A 21,279-nucleotide genomic window follows, 5' to 3' on the forward strand; every position below is an offset into this window, starting at 1 on the left:
CATGCAAGTTTAACATGCCACATTTCACATCCTTCAAAGGGGATGGTGACCCGAAGAAACACCTAAAGCACTACCGAAGCGCAATGATCCTCTATCAAAATAACGATGATCTCATGTGCAAGATATTTGCCACCACTTTGCAAGGTGAGGCACAAGATTAGTTCTACACCCTGCCGCCACAATCCATCTGGAGTTTCGATTTCTCTGGTTTTCACCAAAGAATATTCATCTTATCGCTCAATCAAGAAAAAGTCTTTCCACTTGTTCAACGTCAAGAAGAACCCAAAGGATTCGCTTTGCGACTATGTGAAGAGGTTCAAAGCAGAAAAGGCAAAGATAGTCGAATGCAATGACTCGATAGCTAGAGCAACCTTCCAAAAATGACTCCTAGCAAACCACCTGCTATTCGGGGAGTTGATCATAAAATAAGATCTAACTCTGGTAGACTCTTTTGCTCTGGCAGAGAAGCATGCACTTTGGGACAAGGTTCGTCGATGCACATTTAAGGCAAATCCGAGCGATCTTGAATATGAAGTCCCCTACTACTTTGAAGGAGATTCAAGGTCTGACTAGACGAGCAGCCACATTTGAAGCAGCAATAAGCTCTACCTTTATACGAGAAGAGTTGGGGGCCCAACTACTTGTATTCCACTGTTCAAAAGCTCTCATTGATTCGGAAACCAACTACCAGAAATTCAAAAGCTAACTTTGGTGACAGTTGTTGCAACCGCGAAGCTCAAGTTATACCTTTAGACGCACGCAGTCATCTTCATGACACTATTTTGCCCAATCTAGATGCACGACGATAAAGGCACAGACACTGGCGGTGCAAAGGTTTTTGACGAACGCAACAACTCAGCTCAAAAGGCACGCCAAGGGCAGACGAACATTATAAAGACACTTAGAAGCAGAGGATTCTACATAAGAGCAACATGTGCCGGTAAGTTGAGTACCATCTTCTGTTGCGTGTCACACAGCCCCAACCGACCCTTGTTCCATAATTTAACTCTAAAGCAGCCCGATACCGACAATTGAGCATCTATTGCTATGTGTAACATGGCCCCAACTCCACGGCTCCTTATCGCACCTCCACGCCTAGCCTAGGTGACGCAACAGAACGACCTATTGATGCTCCAGAAGCAGTCGAGCTCAGAAACAAGCGTGGTCTTTATCACCCCAGACGGTTCAATGCTTGAGCGGACGATCACTTTAGGCTTCAAAACATCCAGCAACGAATCAGAGTACGAGGCCCTGTTAGTAGGCCTTGGAATGGCAAAAACCTTGGCAGTGAAAAAACTTGCAATTCATTCTGATTTCCAACTAATCACTAGCTAGACTACTTGAGGCATTTCAGACTTACACCCTCATTCAAGTTCCGCATGCAAACAACGCTCATGCAGACGTACTATCCTGCCTAGGCTCCGCTCTCGACCACTAACTCAAACGTTCTATTCCGGTAGAGTATCTAGACAAGCCGAGCATAGGGGTGGAGCCAGCAGCCGAGGTGTCATAGGTTAGTACAACTCCAAACTGGCAAGATTCCATGATAGACTACCTGGTCAATGGCACACTTTCCATGGAAAGATTGGAGTCTAGAAAGCTCCAAATAAAGGCAGCACGTACTACATGTGGAACGACATTCTCATCCGAAGATCCTACACCGGACCACATCTCATTTGCTTAACGCCTCTCGACGACCTAAAGGTTCTAAGCTCAATCCATGAAGGCGTTTGTGGAAATCACTTTAGAGGCCAATCCTTAGCACATAATGCTCTAAACGTAGGCTACTACTGGCCTACCATGCACCAAGGCGCTAAGAAGTTAGTACAAAAGTGCAATCGCTGCCAACGCTACAAGCCGATACCAGCACTACCTGCCAGCAAATTACATTCACATAATAGTCTTTGGCCATTCATGTAGTGGGCAATCGACTTGGTAGGGCCAATGTCGTCCGTTACTGGGGGCAAAGGCATGACGATTGTGACAACCAATTACTTCACCAATTGGGTAGAAGCAGAGCCCATGACTACCACGACACAAGCGGACATATAGCGCTTCATATGAAGGAAAATCATTTGTTGATTTGGCGTCCCTCAATCCATCATCACAGACAATGCCCCGCAATTTGTAGGCAAAGATTTGGTGAAGCTCTTCCAAAAGTATGGCATCAAGCAACACATGTCCACGCCGAGATATCCTCAAGGTAATGGGCAGGTTGAAATATCCCATAAGACGATCCTCGATTGCCTCAAGAAGTCCCTCTTAAACAAGAAGGGGAAATGGCTAGATGAACTTCCTGGATGTATGTGGGTGTATCACACCACCAAACGACAAGTCATCAGTGAGACTCATTTTTCTTTGACATTTGGTTCAGAAGCGATCATTCATCCCAATGTCATCGTGCCAAGTATCAGCACTCAACTGCCAAGCATCAAGCATAACCGTAAGAAGATAACCACAAGCTTAGATCTGACAGAGGAGAAACATGGTCAGATCATCACCCGCATCTCAGCTTGCCAGCATTAACTCATCTCTAGCTACAACAAAAAGGCCAAGATCCGATAGTTTCAGCCCGAAGATCTACTCCTAAGGAAAACCTTCATCACTGCCAGTAGAGAAGGCTTCAAAAAGATGAATCCCATCTTGGAAGGTTCGTACAAGATCAGCAGAGTAGGTGGCAAAGGAAATTACACCCTCGCCACCATGAACGACAAAGAGATCGAAAAGCAGTGGAACACCTACAATCTGAAAAAAGTACCATGTTTGACCTCCCGATACATCAAAGCCCGAAGACTGAAAGAGCACGACTGGCACCACCTCACAAGCCGATGACTATCCAATTGTTATGCAGTTCCTACCTTACAGCTAAGTTCTCGTTCGTTTCAGTCGTTTTTCAATAAGGAATTCAGAAATAATCTACAACTTGGCTCGGCTGCATGCTTACAACAATTGATCACTCATGCACTTCAAAAGAAGCATGCGCTCTTCTTAGGGACTCATTGCAGGAATTGCGCCCCCTTGAGGGACTAACCATGCTCTCCAGTGTGAGAGGGTAAACCAATTCCCGAACACCCAACTGGGTCTGCTCTCCACTGCGAAAGGATAAACTAATTACTCTCTAGTGTAAAAGGATAAACCAATTCCCCAACACCTACATGGGTTTGCTTTCCAAGGCGGAAGGATAAACTTTACACTCCGAATATCCAGACGTGGATAAGCCAGGTTGCCCTAGTATAACTGGGTGCATGATGGCTCACATCGGGATTCCTAGAAGTAGCCATAATGGCCTTTTTCAAGGCTTAGTTAGTTGAGGATTTTTGGTCTCTTGGCCTAATATGCGGGGAACCGAGTCCCAGAGACGGATGGGGCACATTACACAGTACACCCTATTGACGGCTACCCTGGAACCCTAAAGCTGCTACTGAATGTACTAAGGTAGCTTACGATTTCCAGAAGAGTTCCTACGGTTTTCCGTTCGAGCAATAAAGCCACGCAAGACTTATATAACTGCACATTCTTGTGAAAGTTTAAACAAGCTAGCGTGCATATACGAAGCTTTATTCACTGTCGACATGCTACGTAGTCGATAAGTTTCACGTCTGCCAAGCGCGGAACGACCTACACCAAGTCCTAAAGTGTTATGATACTTGCTACGCAACCTATGGAATTGGAGAAAGCCAAGGTTAACCGCCTAGTGGTCACACAGACTTGTCAGCTTCTGTAAGTATGGCATTCGACTGTCGACCCTATGGCTAACAACTTTGCAAAGTTCTACACCAGCACCTACGACTACATCGGCTACACGGGCTTGTCTGCTTATAGAAAAGTAGCACGCTTGCCACTAGTCTATAAAGTCTAAAGGTTAGGGCATGAACAAAAGAAGCGAAGATGGAGAGAAGCGAAGATGGAGAAAAGCGAAGGAAACAAGTTTATTAAATTTTCTAGCAAAATTGATAAACAACTAGCAAAGATCGAAGGAGTTCAAGCAAAGCAAAAAAGCAACGAGGGAAATAAAGAAAAACCTAAAGACTACCTAAAAGACTACTCTTCAATAGCTTGGACACTCCACGACTACTCAGTCGCCACATCTTCAACAGCCGCGACATTCTCAGCAGCAGCACCATCCGGCGCTTCACCTTCTGCTGCTCCAACATGGGCACCAACATCTCTGACTACTTCACCAATGAAAGCCTCAAAAGTAAAGGTAAGCAAGTATTCTAAAGAAATAAAGAAGGTTTCGAAGTTTATCCCAACAAAATCAAAGTCAGACGGCCTACCAAAGATATGATCCACATAACCCAGCTTGTAGAAATCAGCCTAATTTTGAACAACATGGACACACTGCAACTCATCCATTTCTTTCTTCAAACTTTCGTTGATCTTCAAGCCTATCAACAACCTTCTTGAAGTGGATCACTTGGTTATAAGCAACAATCAACTCTTTATCATTTGCATAAGTAGGAGAACAAAGCTAAAAAAAGGCACGATCAAGATCTTGAATCTGAGGTATGTGACATCCGATCTCACTCTCTGCACTTTCATACTTAAGTCGGATCGCGTCAAGCCTACTCTTCAAATCAACGATCTCTTGGCGAGCGGTCTCAAGCTGCAGAGAAGTGGGGGTAGAGATATTATACATCTTCAAACGACGAGCTCAGATTCAAACCTCTTGATCTTCTCGGCAAAAGAATAAGCTTCGGCTGCCACAGCTTTTGCCACCTCCTTGGCAACCTTTGTATCCTTTTGGTCAAGGAACATAAACTCAGCTGCCAAAATAGTCTTCTTTTGCATCATGGCAAGTAGGGCAATCTTCATATACTCGGTCGTATGCTTTGTAAAGGAACTTAAGTAAATAACCCCTATAATTCCATCGACAAACTTGGCACAAACTGATGCGTAAAATAACTAAACACACAAATTAAACCCTCTTTTTATCAATTGTAGTAAAGTATGTAAGTAGGGATCGTTCTAGGCCGGGGATTAGGAGGGATTGCTAAATCACTTGGAAACTGACTTGAAAACGTAAAAACAAAGTTTAAAACACTAACTAGACTCAAAGAATGCAAAACTATACTTTAAAACACTAAAACAAACCAAAAGACTCAAAACAGCCCCTAAACACTCAAAACTACCTTAAAAACACAATCTGGGTAATTTTGGGACTCTCACACAAACTTGGACAAATTTTGGTTTTCTAATGAACTAAAACACTTAAAAACATAATCTAAGACAAGTTCTACTTAATATGACTCAAAGAAATAAGATGGGGTTGATTTTCGACGAAAATAATTAAATTAAGACAAGAACAAAGTAAACAAATTCTTAGACAAATTTGGGTGAATCAAAACACTCTAACACACAACCAAAATAGAAATTAAACACTTTGAAACAATAAAGTAAAAGGGGGATTTTGGTTTTAATGAATTTGAAAACAAAACAACTTTGTAAAACAAAACATATTGTAAGTGAATTTGAATGAAACTTATGGATGGAAGATTAGCTAGGAGGTTCTTCTCCACATATGTCACACTTGCATACAAAACGATTTCCAGTTGCTTTTCGATAAGCTATGAATACTCAACGCCCCAAATTAACCGTGAATTGCACTAATTAACCCTCAGTTTTTTTCCACAAGTTATTAGGTTGGATGATTGCATACGACAACCCAAAACATTCCCTACAAGTTCCCTACATGAATTGCATAATAGAGATACAAGCAAGAATCATTAAGTTCTATGAAAAACATAAGCATTGACGAGGCACTCGTTACTATGATTTGCATGAAACTTATGCCAAGAGTTTACTTAACGTGATTGTGACTAGCAACCTTCACTACTTGTGAATATAAGTTTATAACAAATAGGTGAAACTCCCTTATATTCTAGCGTCAAATTCATGCATGAAAATTAAGCGTGCACTCTTAACCAACATACATAAATTAGTTTTTATATGAACGGATAAGTAAATTGAATTCACAACTTATGAATCACAACTGGATGTAATCAAATCATATTGCAAGTATGAACATAATTTCGAATCACCCCCTAACTAAGAGGGGTTTAGTTCCTCATACTCACAAAGCAAAGATACATAAAATTAGACATTAAAATCAAAGGAAATAAAATACCTAAAATGCTCCAACTTGGTAGCAAGTGCATCCAAGATTCCTCATTTCCCTATGCTTGCGGCAGATTGGGTTATGGACAGATTTTGGGTAGTTTTATGATGTAGAATGGATGGGGAATGGTATGGAAGGGTTTAGGGTGAGTGTGGAGGAGTGTTTGATGGTTGGAGGGTGGTGGAGAACTAGGCAAAGAGGGTGGAAGAAGGTGGAGTGGCTGTTATGTTTTCTAGGCACTAGAATGGTGTTTTTGGGGTGTTTTGCTTCCTAGGGTGTGTATGGACGAATTTTTGTGATAAAATGATGAATATGGGGGATTGTCCTTTGGCCAAGATAGGCCCCAAAAACCTTAGAAAATCAGGTTAGGTTAAGGATGAAATGCATGGCAATTTGTGTGTGTGGTGTGCAATGGTCCAAGGGTGAAAATGAAGTAATGATGCAAAGTGTGAAGGGTAAAATGGAGTGGTGTTGTAGCTAGGGAGCATGAATGATTGTGTACATTGCATAGAGATGGAAAGGGAGGTGAAATGTGTCAACAAATGGGTCAAAGGTTCAACAACATGTGTTGCACATGGCATTGGATTCCAAATGTGAATGATGGAGCATCAATTGGTGCATGCAATGGATGTAAATGTTGTCTAAAATCTAATGAGTGAAGGGAACAAGAGGTATCAAGCAATTGAGTGTAATAATTAAATGAATTGAAGCATGAAATTAGAAATTAGAAATTATGTAGGGGACAAGAGTGATCAAGCATGGCATGGAATCCAAAGGGAATTCTATGTGGTTTGCATGGCAAGGAATGCAAGTTGGGGTGACAGATTTTTGGGCTGTTTTCTTCATCTTTTGGACCATAACTCTTCATATTCTTGGCCTCTTTAGTTCTCAAATTCGTCCATCCACTTGGCCCATGCATTTGCTATCCATTCCAAGCCCGAAACATGCTCCAAAGGCCTCCAAAATGCATCTTCTTGCATACTTTGTCCATAAAATCTGAAAACACACGAAAATGACTTTAAACATTAAAATAACTAAGGAAACACGACATAAATGCACAAGAACAAGCCAACTAAGTCGCATAAATGTGCTCCTATCACAAACATCCATGTTTTCAAACAAATCTGGTATCAAAAGCGCACAGATCTCAGCAGCCTCCCCAGAAGCAGGTTTGGTGGATTTCTCACAACTGCCCACACGAGCAATCTCCTTCTTCCCAGCAGGTAAATCAGTCTCAGCAGCAGGGGAAGTGGGCCTTGGCTCCATTTTAGCAGCAGAGTCCACTTTATCGTTCTTCGTAATAGCAAGCCTCTCCAAATATGAACCAGACTTAGCTCCTAATGGACATCTTGGTATAGACTTCAGCACTATGGGCATGACAGGACCTCTACGTAGAGCAATCCTATCAGTAATCATACTAGCCATTCTCGACTGATAGGTGCCATAGGCTCAGATTTAGCAGCCTAATTTTTCTTCCCATTGAAAAACGTCATGTCAATCATAGGCCTTTCGGCAACAGGCGGACCCTCACAAGCAGCAGAGGAAGTCTTCAGTTTTTTTTCTCAACCGGCATCTCTTGAGCAAATAGGGAATATCTCTTCTTTACAGCTTCATTCATAGTAGGTTTCACGACAACGATCAGATAAGCCAATGCATCCGCCTTTATCCTCTTTACCTCATATCTCGGAAGCAGCCCACATTTCTCTTGGCGAAGAGAACTAAACAGCCAACGCCATTCACGGTACTCAGTTGAGAGCTTAACCCATACTGGCTTTTTCCTCATTTTTCTCTCAGACCAGCAGGCAAGAGGCCTGCATGCCCAGCATTCCAGCAGCCTATGAGGCTCGCGAGCTCCTCATTTCTCTCAATCGCCGACATGGCCCGTGTTAAGTCCAAGAGCCCAAAAGACATGAGCCATGCAACTCACCTAGCATTGTGCCCCAATACCTCAATTCGCGGCCTTAAACGCACAAGCTGCCCTTGCCTCTAGCTAAGCTGAGTAGCCCAAGCAGTGGTCCTTGCCACAACACCTCATCGCCCCATGCCGAGCAAACTTCTGGCCCTTGCCAGCCGACGTGCCACACTACCCCGATGATTACCCCGTGAAAGCACTATCCAAGAAGAAGATAAGGAAAATTAAATTTTTCTTACCTTGGTGCGGCGCGGAGATGACGAAGAAAGCAACGAAAGACGGTTCTTTACATGGGCAAGTGTAGAAGATTGCTGGGGGAGGGGGAACAAATATCCTCTAATTTTCTCTCTCTGAATAAATTGCTCTCTAAAGTTGATTTAATCATCTACTTAAGGTAGACTTAAATAGACTTTAGAAGTGATTTATTTCCCTTTCCTAGAAGGATCTAATTTCTAATTAAAGAGGGAATCTACCTCAAAATAGAAAACAATCCTACGTTTCTTAAAGCAAGAAGATTTCTACACCTGCTGCCCTTTCCTACGAGCAGCCTAACAAGTGTGAGGGCATTTTTGGAGCCAAAAATAATATAAAAAAAACATGGAGGCAACATGTAGATTTTTGGGTAAAATGACAAAATTACCCTCGAGGAACACCAGAACTCCTACGCGTGAGCAGTGGATAACCATCCCTCAATCAAGTCAAAAGTGCCCACAATAGGTATTTATTCAAAACCTATTTCATCCATCCTCATCAAATATTCTCCACAAGGTAACCCCTAAATCTTTCCTTTCAAATTATATTAATTAGCTAATTAATTGATTTATTATTCAATTAATTTATTAATTAGCTACAAATCATGAATCTCACCCAAAAACCCATCCAAGTGGCCGGTCTATCTCATCCCAAAAGGGCCGGCCACACCCCTATATAAACACCCTCATTTTCTCCAAAACCTAAGTTCTACATTCTTGCTAAATTTTCTAAATTCTCCAAACACTTTTCCCTCAAAATTCTAACTTTGGCATCGGAGATTCTTCAGCCAAAGTCCCCCATCCCCTCCCCCTCTGCTGCATTCACTGTGGGTGCGTGAGGCTCCTGGCCTTGACCTAAGGTGTTGTTTGTTTTGTAGGTGCAATTTTGTCCAAGAACAAGGAGGAAGAAATTTGTATCCACATATATCATCACAAATATGATGTCGCCATAAACCAAAGCCCATTTCTCCTTTATACGAACCATTCCACATAACCAATCATCGCTTTTGAGATTATATTTTTCAAGCATGTTGCTCCAAGCATTTATAAACTCTTCTTCCTCCTCATAATCATATATGCAATGGCTAAAATCTTTGAAAAAATCCTTAAACTCTTCAAAAACACTACTAAGGTGCTTCGCATCATTTTGATATATATGCTAAAAGCATAATCGATGATATGTCTCTGGCCATGTTTCAAGCAACCCTTTGGCCATTGCAGCATCTTGGTCTGTAAGAATGGTTTGTGGTCTCTTTCCTGACATAGCCTTGACAAAAGTGTCAAACAACCACATCAAAATTGAGGCATTCTCAACATACAACAATGCAGCATCAAATAGAATCGTTTTCTAATGATTATTCACACCAACAAACATAGCAAAAGGTCTTCCTTCTTTATTTTTCCTATAGGTTGTATCAAAACATACCACGTCACCAAAATAATCATAATCAACCATCATTTTTGCATCTGTCCAATAAATGTTAATTATCAGATCATCTTCATCCACTTGTATTGCATAAAAAAATTGGGATCATTTAATTGCCTTTGTTGCAAATATTCCTACACTCTGCCAGTATCCCCTATCTTCAACCCTCAGGAATAAACCCAAGATTTTCACGGCCACCAGCTTGTCTAATAAAAAAAATTCAATGGTTGCTTTTGGAGCAATTCCCAAATTATCATCCATATTTGCTAAGTTGTTTTGGGCAACACTAATGTTCCTGTGAGCTCTAAAAAAATGTGTATTAGACAAACTTGTTGTCCCATGTGTATGCTCAGCAACAAAGTCAATCACAAGACATTTACCAGGTATGGGAGAATTTATTTGCAGCCTTGCTTGGCCCCCAAATCTAATCTCAAGACGATGATGTTGAACATTAGCATCACGTTTATCAGGTCCACGGTAACCTTGAGCAAAGCAAACAAAAAGCTTGTCTTTGAACATGCAATCTTCCCTTCTATGTGCATTACTTCTTCTAATGCCAAAGCCAACATTGAGGATGCAAATTTCTTCCTCCTTGTTCTTGGACAAAATTGCATCTACAAAACAAATAACACCTTAGGTCATGGCCAAGAGCCTCACGCGCCCACGATGAATTGGGAAGGGGGCTATGGCCGAAGAACCTCTGATGCCAAAGTTCAAATTTTGAGGGAAAAATGTTTGGAGAATTTAGAGAATTTTGCAAGAGAGTTGGAATTGAGTTTTGGAGAGAATGGTGTTTATATAGGGATGTTGCCGGCCACCTTAGGAGGAGATGGACCAGCCACTTGGATGGTTTTGTGGGTGAAGTTCATGATTTGTGTTTAATTAGCAAATTAATTGAATAATTAATCAATTAATTAGCTAATTAATATAATAAAAAAGGAATGATTTAGGGGTTACCTTGTGGAGAAGATATGATGAGGGATGGATGAAATAGGTTATAAATAAATACCTATTTTAGGCACTTTTAGCTTAATTGAGAGCTGATTTCCCACTGCTTACCCGTAGAAGCTTAGATGTGCCTTAAGGGTAATTTTTGTCTTTTTTACCCTAGAATCCACGTGTCTCCTCCATAGTTTTCTCGATTATTTTTGGCTTCACAAATGCCCCCACACCTACTGCGTTGCTCGCAGGAAAAGGCAGCAGGTGTAGAGATCTCCAGCTTTGATGCAGATTCTCACTTCGACTTCTAGGAAAGGGAAATAAATCGCCTCCAAAGCCTATTTAAGCCTATCTTAAGTAGGGGATTAAATCAACTTCGGAGGGCAATTATTTGTCCCTACAAGAAAGAGAGAAAGCTAGAGGATATTTGTTCCCCCTCCCCTAACACTCTTCTTTGCTTGCCAATGCAAAGAACTGTCTTCCGTTGATTTCTTTGTCTTCTTCGTGCCACACAGATGTAAGAAAAACTTAATTCTCCTTGTCTTCTTCTTGGGTAGTGCCACCACAGGGCAGCCATCGGGGTGGTGCGGCATGTCGGTTGCCAAAGGCCAAAAGTCGACTTGGCATGGGCCAAGGAGGTGGTGTGGCAAGGGCCATTGCTTGTGCTGCTCGGCTTGACTAAAGCCAAGGATTGGCTCGACATGGGCTAAGGAAGTTGCGTGGCATGCGCCACGGTTTGGGCTGCTTGCCAGAAATGAGGAAACGACTTGAGTTTGATTTCTCAGCTGCCATAGATGGAGCAGTCGAGGATAAAGCTGCTAAGATCGAAGCTACTGAAGATGAAGTGTCGGATGAGCAAACTATTAAGTGCAAAGTGGCTGCTACCCCATGACCATTTGCTACCTAGTTAGTCTTCAAGCATTCGATCTTTTGAGCTATGTGGCATTCTCGCATTGGAGAGCTTACCTAGATAGGTGTCAGGGAATTAGCTTACCCTCTCGCATTGGAGAGCAATTAGTTTACCCTCTCGCACTGGAGAGCTTACTCATATGGCTGTTGGAGAATTGTTTTACCCTTTCACACTGAAGAGCAATTAGTTTAACCTCTCGCACTAGAGAGCTTACCCATATGGGTGTCGGGGAATTGATCTACCCTCTCGCATTAAAAAACAATTAGTTTATCCTTTCGCACTGGACTTACCCAGATGGGTGTCGGGGGATTGGTTTACCCTCTCACACTGGAGAGCTTACCCAGATGGGTGTCGGGGGATTGGTTTACCCTCTCACACTGGAGAGCTTACCCAGATGGGTGTCGGGGGATTGGTTTGCCCTCTTGCACTGGAGAGCATGGAAGTTGTTGTCGTGAGTGCAGCTGAGGAAAGCTATACTGCTGGACAATTGAAATAATCCTCAGCCTGTGAGGTCTTGTTTGACGAACTACTTGAAACCTTGAACTGCTTGTGGAACTCGCGTAAGGGTGTAAGCGCAGTGAGCTACTCCCGAAATTATTGTGCCATCATTAGGTGTTTCGTCTTGTGCCATTTTGAGGCTTGGTTAGCGTGAGCCACATGGCAAGATCAGCACGGCTGAGAGCCGTGGTGCAAGATTGGCACAGTTATGAGCCATGGTGATAGATCAATTGATGTCGGGAGCCGTGGAGCAGGTAGGCATGGCTGTGAAAGCAGAGCTGGGGCTGGCTTGGGCTAGGTTGTGCGCAACATGATGAATTGAACCACTAGGTCCGTGATGCTCTGTGTTGCTTCAGTATTGAATCGTCTAGAGTGTTGAGAACAAGGCCTACCCTCGGTTCTTGGTAGTTAGGCTGGTGTGTCATTCTGGTACACGTTTGCCCCCCGTGCGCCATTAGGTTGAGCTGCTACCTTTGTCGAAACATAAGTAATCTTTGTATTCGACAATCTATGTGAGATAGTCCCATCTGTTCGATCTTGTCATTGAAAGATGACCCGCTTATGTTGGTCATGTCTTATCGAAGCGCCTTGTTAGTATCTTCGTTGCGCTAGAAATCACGCAATCGCTTGGTTAGAAGCCTTTTTACTTTTTCCTGCATTTGCCTTTGTTAGGGGTAGCGGAGCTTTCAGTTGCCCCCAGTCATGACTTGCTGGTCTAGGCTGCTGTTCCATGTGTTCGGCTTATCTATGCAACGGTTGCGGTGCATGTGGTATGTTCCTAGTAGGTGAGCGGGTAACTCGTAGGCTGCTAGTTGAACATGAGCCAGATTGAGTGACTGTTTCTCTCCTTTCGCTGTGGTGTCTACTCCGACCTTGCAGTGAATGAACACTTCGCCTGGAAATTTGCTTATGTTGATTATAGGAGTATAGCCCCAACCGTGAGTGTATGTTTGTCTGTGGGCCTAACTGAGAATGCACGCTCCTCCGCATGTTAAGACGAGAGTATACGCTATCTTGGGGGCCCAATTGAGAGTGTACTCCGTCAGAACGCTCCGGTTCATGACTGGTCAAGTGGCTGCTTGTTTGGACGTTGTTGGAGTTGTTCATCGTCTGCCCTTGTCCTACTCTGGGACACCTCATCTGGGGCACGTTGCATTTCGGTACGCTGCAAGAGCTGATTCACCAAGGTTGTCTGCTTTGCAAGGGCGCTTGTCAACTCTATGACTTGTCGAGACAAGTGTTGTTCGCCATTCGGGTTGGAAAAGCTTAGACAGAATACATCTTCTTGAGTAGTGGAAGTGTTATGGACTCCAGGCGTGAGATTTGAGTTAGGATGTCAAATCTGCAGAGAAATTTGGTGAAAATACCCCGGTTCAATCGTCAGTCCAAAAATCTGTAGCCAGGACGGTTGAACCAGTCTTGGACCGGCTTGGGCTGCTTGGGACACCACGGGAGTGGGCTGCGATGCGTGTGCTTGTTGGACTTAGGCTTGGCTCTAGAGCGCTGGGCTACTGCTAGCCTTAGGCCCACAAGCGCTAAGCTGCTTCTCCTGCTGCAGCTGCTTAGGTTTGCACTACTAAGGTAGTGGCTTGGGCCGGCTCGCGCTAGGCCTAGCTCGGCTACCTTGTAGCGTGGGCTGCAGATTAGGTCGTGCGCCAAGTGGACGAGGCTTGGGCCTGAGCTGTTGAGGCAGTGGCTTGGGCTGCTTATAACGCCTGGGCTTGTGGTTGCCTCACTGCTCGCTACTCACCGTGGGCTTACTGCCATGGAGCTGGCCCACTGCTCACTACCACGGTGGTCCCTATGGCTACCATGGTGGTGGTGCTCTATGGTGGCAAAGTTGATCCTCTTGCCATCGCTTTGAGCCTCATGGATCGTCGTGGTGGGGCTACGTCTCGTCTTCTATCATTTGATCCGGATCTTTGAACGTAGAAAGTTTTGTTCGTTGTGGATTCCGAATTTCCTGTCATTGTATTTTTTCCTCACCTCTATTCAAAGAATTAAAAAATTCAAGGAATAAGAAAGTATGAAAAATTTACAAACAATCAAGAAACGAGAAACTTTGAATGCGAAAGTCTTCTTCGAGCGTGTGAATCAAACTCTCAATGATAGCACCAATTTGTGGATGCAAATTTCTTCCTCCTTATTCTTGGACAAAATTGCACCTACAAAACAAATAACACCTTAGGTCATTGCCACGAGCCTCACACGCCCACGATGAATTGGGGGGGCAGCTTTGGCCGAAGAACCTCTGATGCCAAAGTTAGAATTTTGAGGGAAAAGTGTTTGGAGAATTTAAAGAATTTTGCAAGAGAGTTGAAATTGAGTTTTGGAGAGAATGAGGGTGTTTATATAGGGATGTGGCCGGCCACCTTGGGAGGAGATGGACCAGCCACTTGGATGGTTTTGTGGATGAAGTTCGTGATTTGTGTTTAATTAGCAAATTAATTGAATAATTAATCAATTAATTAGCTAATTAATATAATAAAAAAGGAATGATTTAGGGGTTACCTTGTGGAGAATATATGATGAGGGATGGATGAAATAGGTTATAAATACCTAATTTGGGCACTTTTGACTTGATTGAGGGATGATTTCCCACTGCTTGCGCGTAGAAGCTTCGGTGTGCCTCGAAGGTAATTTTGTCTTTTTAACCCTAGAATCCACATGTCGCCTCCATATTTTTCTCGATTATTTTTTGCTCCACAAACATGATATGCACAAGTCTTGTAAAAATTGTTAGCTTGAACTTCTATTTCAAACTCCAAGCCAATTGTTGGAATGAATTCTTTTTGTATTTTGGAATGAATCAAAACAATCTTTTCACTATCCGTTATATCTTCTAACTTTTTGTCACTGCACTTGCCTTCAACAAAATTATTCAGAGAAATATCACCTTCGAAATCCAACTTACGATGTGCTTTAGTTTGATACTCCATGAAGTTCGTTGTGATGTCCATATTCTGCAAGTAAAAAGAAAGATTGTGCACAATTAATTGTGATGCTTCTGAGACCATAATCGAAATGGAATGAAAGACCAAAATCTGGGCAACGGTCAATAATGAAAAAAAAAAAAAACCATCTCCACTGACTAATCTATCTCAATCTTTTCACATGTCCATTCACAAATAAAATAAGAAAAAAATTTACTTACAGTAGCTCATTCTCCAGAGTCGTGCTCTACTCTATGTATATGGATATTTGGCTCCATGGTTCAATGCTTGGACTTGGGAACGGAGAACTTTGGAAGCCATATCAGGGAAGAAGGAGAGTCGCGCGACAGAAGGATATTTGGAAGAGTCCAAACGTTGTATGCCTTTTGCAATTTCTTTTTCCAAAAATATAGCAGATAACAGAAGTTTAAGGATAACAGAAAAAATAATAGAGTTCGGATTAGTAAGTGGTGGACACATGTCACAAATTTAGAGGGGCCACATAAGTATTTGGACGCAGAAAATCTGGACTCGAAATGCTAGCAACCTTCTTAGTTTATGATTTTTATTCTTTTTTTTTTAGTTTTTTTTTTCTATTTAGTAAAATGTTGGTAAGATGATTTGACCTTTATTGGTCTCTATCGATCTAGTACCTAACAGTTTTTTTTAGTACATCGATGTAATTTACACTAAGGGAATAAGAAGTTCGACTAAACCACACAATGGGCAACCTAATTTGATATCGAATTCATCATCCATGAAATTCAAATCTTAGACCTCTCATTTCACAATGAACAACTTAATTTAGTATGTAACAGTTATCTTAATAAAAAAAGGAACCATATTTCTCCTTTAAACATTCAAAATTTTAATACCATTAATCGAAGAAATTAAACAATTTCTAATTTTTTTTTTTCAAACTAATTATATAAAAATGTCTAAAAATTAGACAGTCCCAATTATTAAGCAACAATGCAATATAAGGAAAGGAAAACAACAAAAAATTGGGGAATCGAGCAAATTGGACAAAAAATATCCTCTGCAGTTTACAGTGACAGTGATCACTGATTTGTATGGGACGACATGACGTGACATATGATTCTCTCAACCCACAAGAATCTCCATGCATGCTAATTTGACCATATCCAAGTCCCCAGACTAATGTAATGGGCTACCTCCACGTGTCGCTCACATGCAAATTTTCACCCACGTGTCAACCTTAACTGCGAACACTCAACAACACTGCGTTTACCAGGCAAAACAACAAACCTCGTCGCCTCATCTCTCTCTCTCTCTCTCTCCCTCTCTCTCTCCCCCCTCACAGAGTACAGAATACAGACAGTGATCAGATTATCTCACAGGAAAGCATATCAGTTTTTAACAGTTCTGCAGTTGTCATATATACTCACGACGTCGGTTAGTGGGGGATGCAGATGTACTACAGCTAGCTGGTTAATTTTTAGTTGAAGGCTGAGAAATGGAGGCAGGAGCGTATGAGTTTGCAAAGAACTTGGCCCGGGAGCATGCGCAGGTGATACCAGTCTCACTCTTTGTGGCGGTTCTCTGCCTTTGCTTAGTCATCGGCCACTTGTTCGAAGAAAATCGATGGGTTAACGAGTCCATCACCGCCATTATCATCGTATTTACTTAATTAACCCCATTTTCTTCAATTTCATTTGCGTGTGCGCGTTGGTTTTCAATGGTTAGAATATTTAGGTTAATCTATACTCTAATTAACCTCCATTTTCATTGTTTTCCCCTATGTTATTTAGCCATATCATCAATTTATAGTTTACACTAAATACTACATTGTGTGTGCTGATACCTTAACTAGACCATAAAATCATAGTTTGAGATGTGTGTACAAGTCTACAAATATATATTTTGTTGTTTTAGTAAGAGTTATTTTTGCACATGTATCAAACTGAGAAAATGTGCGTTGTTAATGTTCACCAAAATGGGTGTACTAACAATTGGTTACGACCTTCATATATAACAAGTTTAATGAGTACCCCTATTTTTTTCCTTTCCACCTAGTCTACTACAAAATTAAGTTTTCATACATGTAGGTAAAAAAATGAGCTAATGAATTTGAAATGCCTAAATCAGATAGACCAGCTGCTGAGAAGTATATTGGGGATATTAATTTGCATTTGGAATATTGATAGGTTCGGTGCCGGCCTAAGCATGTCCATTGTCAAAAGTTTTTTTTTTCCTTTTTTTTTCAAACAGGGATGCATAACTGGAACTATAATCTTGCTTGTGAGCAAAGGAAAGAGTTCTCACATCCTGCGATTTAATGAAGAGTTGTTCTTTATATATCTCCTCCCACCAATTATATTCAATGCTGGGTAATTCAGCTTTCGTATTGATTATAATATTCCTGTTTTAATTAATTTGCTTGCTGGATTCATAGAAACTTTTAGAGACAAATTCGCTTACCTAGTTAATTTACGACCAACGCAGATTCCAGGTCAAGAAGAAAAAGTTTTTTCAGAACTTCTTAACCATCATGATGTTTGGGGTGATTGGTGTTTTCATTTCAGTATTCATCATAACAGTTGGTAACACTTTAATCTGTTCTTTTTCACATATTTTATACTAGTTTTATTTCGATTCGTTAAATTAATGTCCAACGTTTGATTTTGCATTGTGCTAGCTACCATAGATTTCTGTAGAACTGAACATTTCTGCATGTTACTTTTGATTAGGAGCCCGGTGGCTGTTCCCGAAGTTGGGGTTTGGTGGCCTGAATGTGCGAGACTATCTCGGTTAGAACTGAGAATCCTTTCGATGAAACAATTAGCTATTTGTATCATTTGAACCGACACTTTTATGCTATATAACAGTATAATCATGTAGACAACTTTTGTTTTACATCAATCTTTTGTCTTGAAACAGCTGTCGGAACAATTTTTTCATCAACTGATACAGTGTGTACGTTGCAGGTTTGTCATGTTTTAGATGTTCTCTTTCATTTCATTTGGGTGACCCCATCCTGTATTTGGATTTGCTGAGATATTATATCCACCTTATGTAGATTCTTCATCAAGACGAAACTCCTTTACTATACAGCCTAGTCTTTGGGGAAGGAGTGGTAAATGATGCAACCTCAGTTGTCCTGTTCAATGCAATTCAAAAGATTGATGTTAGTAAGCTTAATGGCACGACTGTACTTCGCGTCATAGGAGATTTTCTGTACTTATTCTTTACAAGCACTGCCCTCGGAATTGCAGTAAGTTTACCATGTGACCGATTATGGCAATACAGTATCACTAAAGATTATTCAGAATACTATGCTCACTCATCTGTGGTCTCAAATTGGTTTCTTGTTTTATTTTCAGTTTGGACTCGTTGCAGCATATGCCCTTAAAGCCTTATGCTTCGGAAGGTTAGTAGCATATTTACGATCCCTCAGGGCTAGGACATTTCTGATAGATGTTGTAGGGAATCTCAGATGGTACCTATACAAGTCTTATTTTATTCTCTCTTACAGGCATTCAAGCATCCGCGAGATTTCCTTAGTGGTTCTAATGGCTTATCTGTCTTACATGGTGGCTGAGGTAAAAAAGTGTACATAACACTTCACATTTCTTTGAACTTATGTTTCATTATGTATTCCAAGCTCGATAATTCATTCGCACGTGCGGGATTCTTCTCTTATATGTTATTATATATTTTGGAGAAATGAACTTGGAAGCTTGTATGTTATCTCACCGTGTAGCTGAAAGCCTCTCTTATTTTGATTGATGATTGACATACAGCTGTTCGACCTGAGTGGAATTCTCACTGTTTTCTTCTGTGGGATTCTCATGTCACACTACGCATGGCATAACATCACTGAAAGTTCAAGAATCACAACCAGGCATGTATCATGTATGGACAATTCATATTCAATTCAAAAAGTGCCCCATAACATCCTTTCGGGGGCCATCTGATAAAATTGAAGTGCTACAAAAGTTCCCATAATTTCCCAGCTATTTCATCTGACTGCTCTGCCTTCCGATTTTTAGGCATGTATTTGCGATGATGTCATTTATAGCAGAAACATTCATATTTCTTTATGTGGGGATGGATGCTCTTGACATCGAGAAGTGGAAGTTAACTGAATTAAGGTACTCTTCCTCCTGAATTTTGATAAAGTTATTGATTTACTAAATTCTGTATGCATTGGATCATCCAACTTTGGGTACCTTTTCTTGTTTTCCTTGAACTTGTAATTCTTGCAGTTTAGGGTCTTCGTTGGGCATCTATAGTACGATACTCATGTTAATATTGATTGGACGTGCTGCGTTTGTATTCCCTCTGTCAGCAGTCTCCAATTACATGAATAGACGGGCTGAGAGATCATCGTCAATGTCATTCAAGAACCAGGTTAGTACCCATGCTGCTAATCCTTTTACTCGTTTAGGAAAGGATTTAAACTTGATATTGATGCAGGTAATCATATGGTGGGCTGGGTTGATGAGAGGAGCAGTCTCTATTGCTCTGGCTTTTAAACAGGTGCGAGTGCTCGTGCATATTATTTTTATTTCAAGTAATTGGTAGTATCTGTCATGTGAATAATCATACTCGTGTGATCACTCGGACTGCTTTTCACTCGTGAAGTTCACATATTCTGGTGTCACATTGGATCCCATCAATGCCACGATGATTACTAACACCATAATTGTCGTCCTCTTCAGTACACTGGTATGTAAGTCATTGTTCTTTTTATGATTTCTATTACAATTTAAACAACCTTCAAGTTGTCGAGAATCTTGTTCGTTTTTATCAGAAAGTTATGAATGCCAGTAGGTATGAAATCTGCACCTCAAAATGTTTTATGATGTCCTCATTTTGCTTTTTGACATTAGGTGTTTGGCTTTCTGACGAAGCCGCTTATAACTTATTTGCTTCCGCACGCTGCAACTAGCAACATTCAGCGTAAAGAGTCAAAGGACATATCGGATGACCTGAATCTGCCTCTGCTCTCCTTTGAAGAATCGGCTTCCACGAATATCAGTCGTGCAAAGGACAATTTATCCATGTTGATGGAAAGTCCGGTACACACCATACACTCTTACTGGAGGAGGTTCGATGATGCCTACATGAGACCAATGTTCGGAGGACCAATTCGCAATCACTCCGCATGTTAAAATGAAAGCCTTCGGTTTAAGTTCGTCAGAGCCTTACGATCAAAGCACACGCTCACGAAACACAGCCGTGCCCGGTTGCTGCAAGTAGGTACATTAACTTTGAGGATGCTTATTTTGTAGAATAGTATAAGCAAAACATCAGCGTTATTTGCCGGAATATGAGTTTGAGGGGTTCAATGTTACTTTAGTTACAGGGCGGAATGAATCGTCTCGTCGAGGCTGCGGAATAAATTCGTGGGATAACGTAACGCTATGTGTATATTGAGGTAGTAACCAAACTTTTTTCATTGCATAATGCATAAGGTTCCAACAGAGAGAATTACAGAGGTAAGGGACTGGATAATAAAGCAGGTAAATGTTCCCGAAATACACGTCGAAAACATTGTAAATATTTCAATCAAATGAAACCATCGGAGCCTCATGTGCTTCAAACAACTGCAGTGAACCCAAGAAAGTAATAGTTAGAAACCAATGTAATTCAACAAAAATCGACAAATAATAATCACTGAGGAAGCTTAGGCATCTTACCATGGCATTCTCGGGGCGTTTTCAGGCCACACTTCTTAGGCAACGCCATAGCCAGCGCAGGGTCGATCCCAATCGAAGGGAGTACGGACTTGAAGTTGCAGAGGCAGGGTAAGTTGGCTTGGCGGACAACACTGCAACATCTCTTGGTTGGTGGTTTTGGTGATTTGCCGGTTACTGCGGGCCGACACTCCTTCAGTTGGTCGGATTCAATGTTGCATATGGAAACCGCCGTAGCTCCGGCAACAAGTGCAAGCAACAAAATCACCGGCGCCCACGACGCCATGCTGCGAGTCCTTGTCATTCTCTCTCTCTCTCTCTCTCTCTCTCTCTCTCTCTCTCTCTCTCTCTCTCTCTCAAAGGAGCACATTTTGTTCTTGTAATTGGAAGCAGATTTATAGCGGAGGGATGAGGATTGTTTATAATTTTGTGTCAAATTTCGGGATTGTCATGTGAACAAGTTGGTAGGAACCCAGTCACGGGACGCCCAACTATTAATAAAGAATTGCAAATTCTTAAGTAATACTTTAGACAAACCATAACAAATTCTTAAGTAATAATATTGTTTTCGACAAGGATTGCGAAATCTTGTTTTATTGAGTCCGTCACGGGAATTTCTGCACATACAT

General features: G+C 41.5%; 2 protein-coding genes across 6 annotated transcripts; one reads left to right on the plus strand and one right to left on the minus strand.

Annotated features, from left to right (window-relative positions):
• Positions 1–16,301: 16,301 nt before the first annotated feature.
• LOC126589758 (sodium/hydrogen exchanger 4) lies at positions 16,302–20,420 on the plus strand. 5 transcript variants are annotated; one of them, XR_007611924.1, is made up of 15 exons: positions 16,302–16,626; positions 17,220–17,338; positions 17,454–17,551; positions 17,699–17,758; positions 17,889–17,935; positions 18,028–18,222; positions 18,332–18,378; positions 18,484–18,550; positions 18,752–18,852; positions 19,001–19,102; positions 19,217–19,361; positions 19,428–19,490; positions 19,596–19,679; positions 19,844–20,213; positions 20,314–20,420. XR_007611924.1 is itself a non-coding variant. In XM_050255145.1 (14 exons), the coding sequence occupies exons 1-14, from the start codon at positions 16,465–16,467 to the stop codon at positions 20,123–20,125; spliced, it is 1,572 nt and encodes a 523-aa protein (XP_050111102.1). In that variant the 5' UTR covers positions 16,302–16,464; the 3' UTR covers positions 20,126–20,420. The 5 variants fall into 5 exon arrangements, 3 of the variants coding, with proteins under 3 accessions (XP_050111102.1, XP_050111104.1, XP_050111105.1); XR_007611923.1 differs by having other exon boundaries at positions 19,844–20,209; XM_050255145.1 differs by having other exon boundaries at positions 19,844–20,420.
• Positions 20,387–21,235, minus strand: LOC126589761 (putative lipid-transfer protein DIR1). The gene is made up of 2 exons (XM_050255152.1): positions 20,654–21,235; positions 20,387–20,560 (listed from the first exon to the last, which is right to left on the minus strand). The coding sequence occupies exons 1-2, from the start codon at positions 21,018–21,020 to the stop codon at positions 20,553–20,555; spliced, it is 375 nt and encodes a 124-aa protein (XP_050111109.1). The 5' UTR covers positions 21,021–21,235; the 3' UTR covers positions 20,387–20,552.
• Between the last annotated feature and the right edge of the window lie 44 nt (positions 21,236–21,279).

Source organism: Malus sylvestris, chromosome 11 (assembly GCF_916048215.2).
Source record: "Malus sylvestris chromosome 11, drMalSylv7.2, whole genome shotgun sequence".
NCBI lineage: Eukaryota > Viridiplantae > Streptophyta > Magnoliopsida > Rosales > Rosaceae > Malus > Malus sylvestris.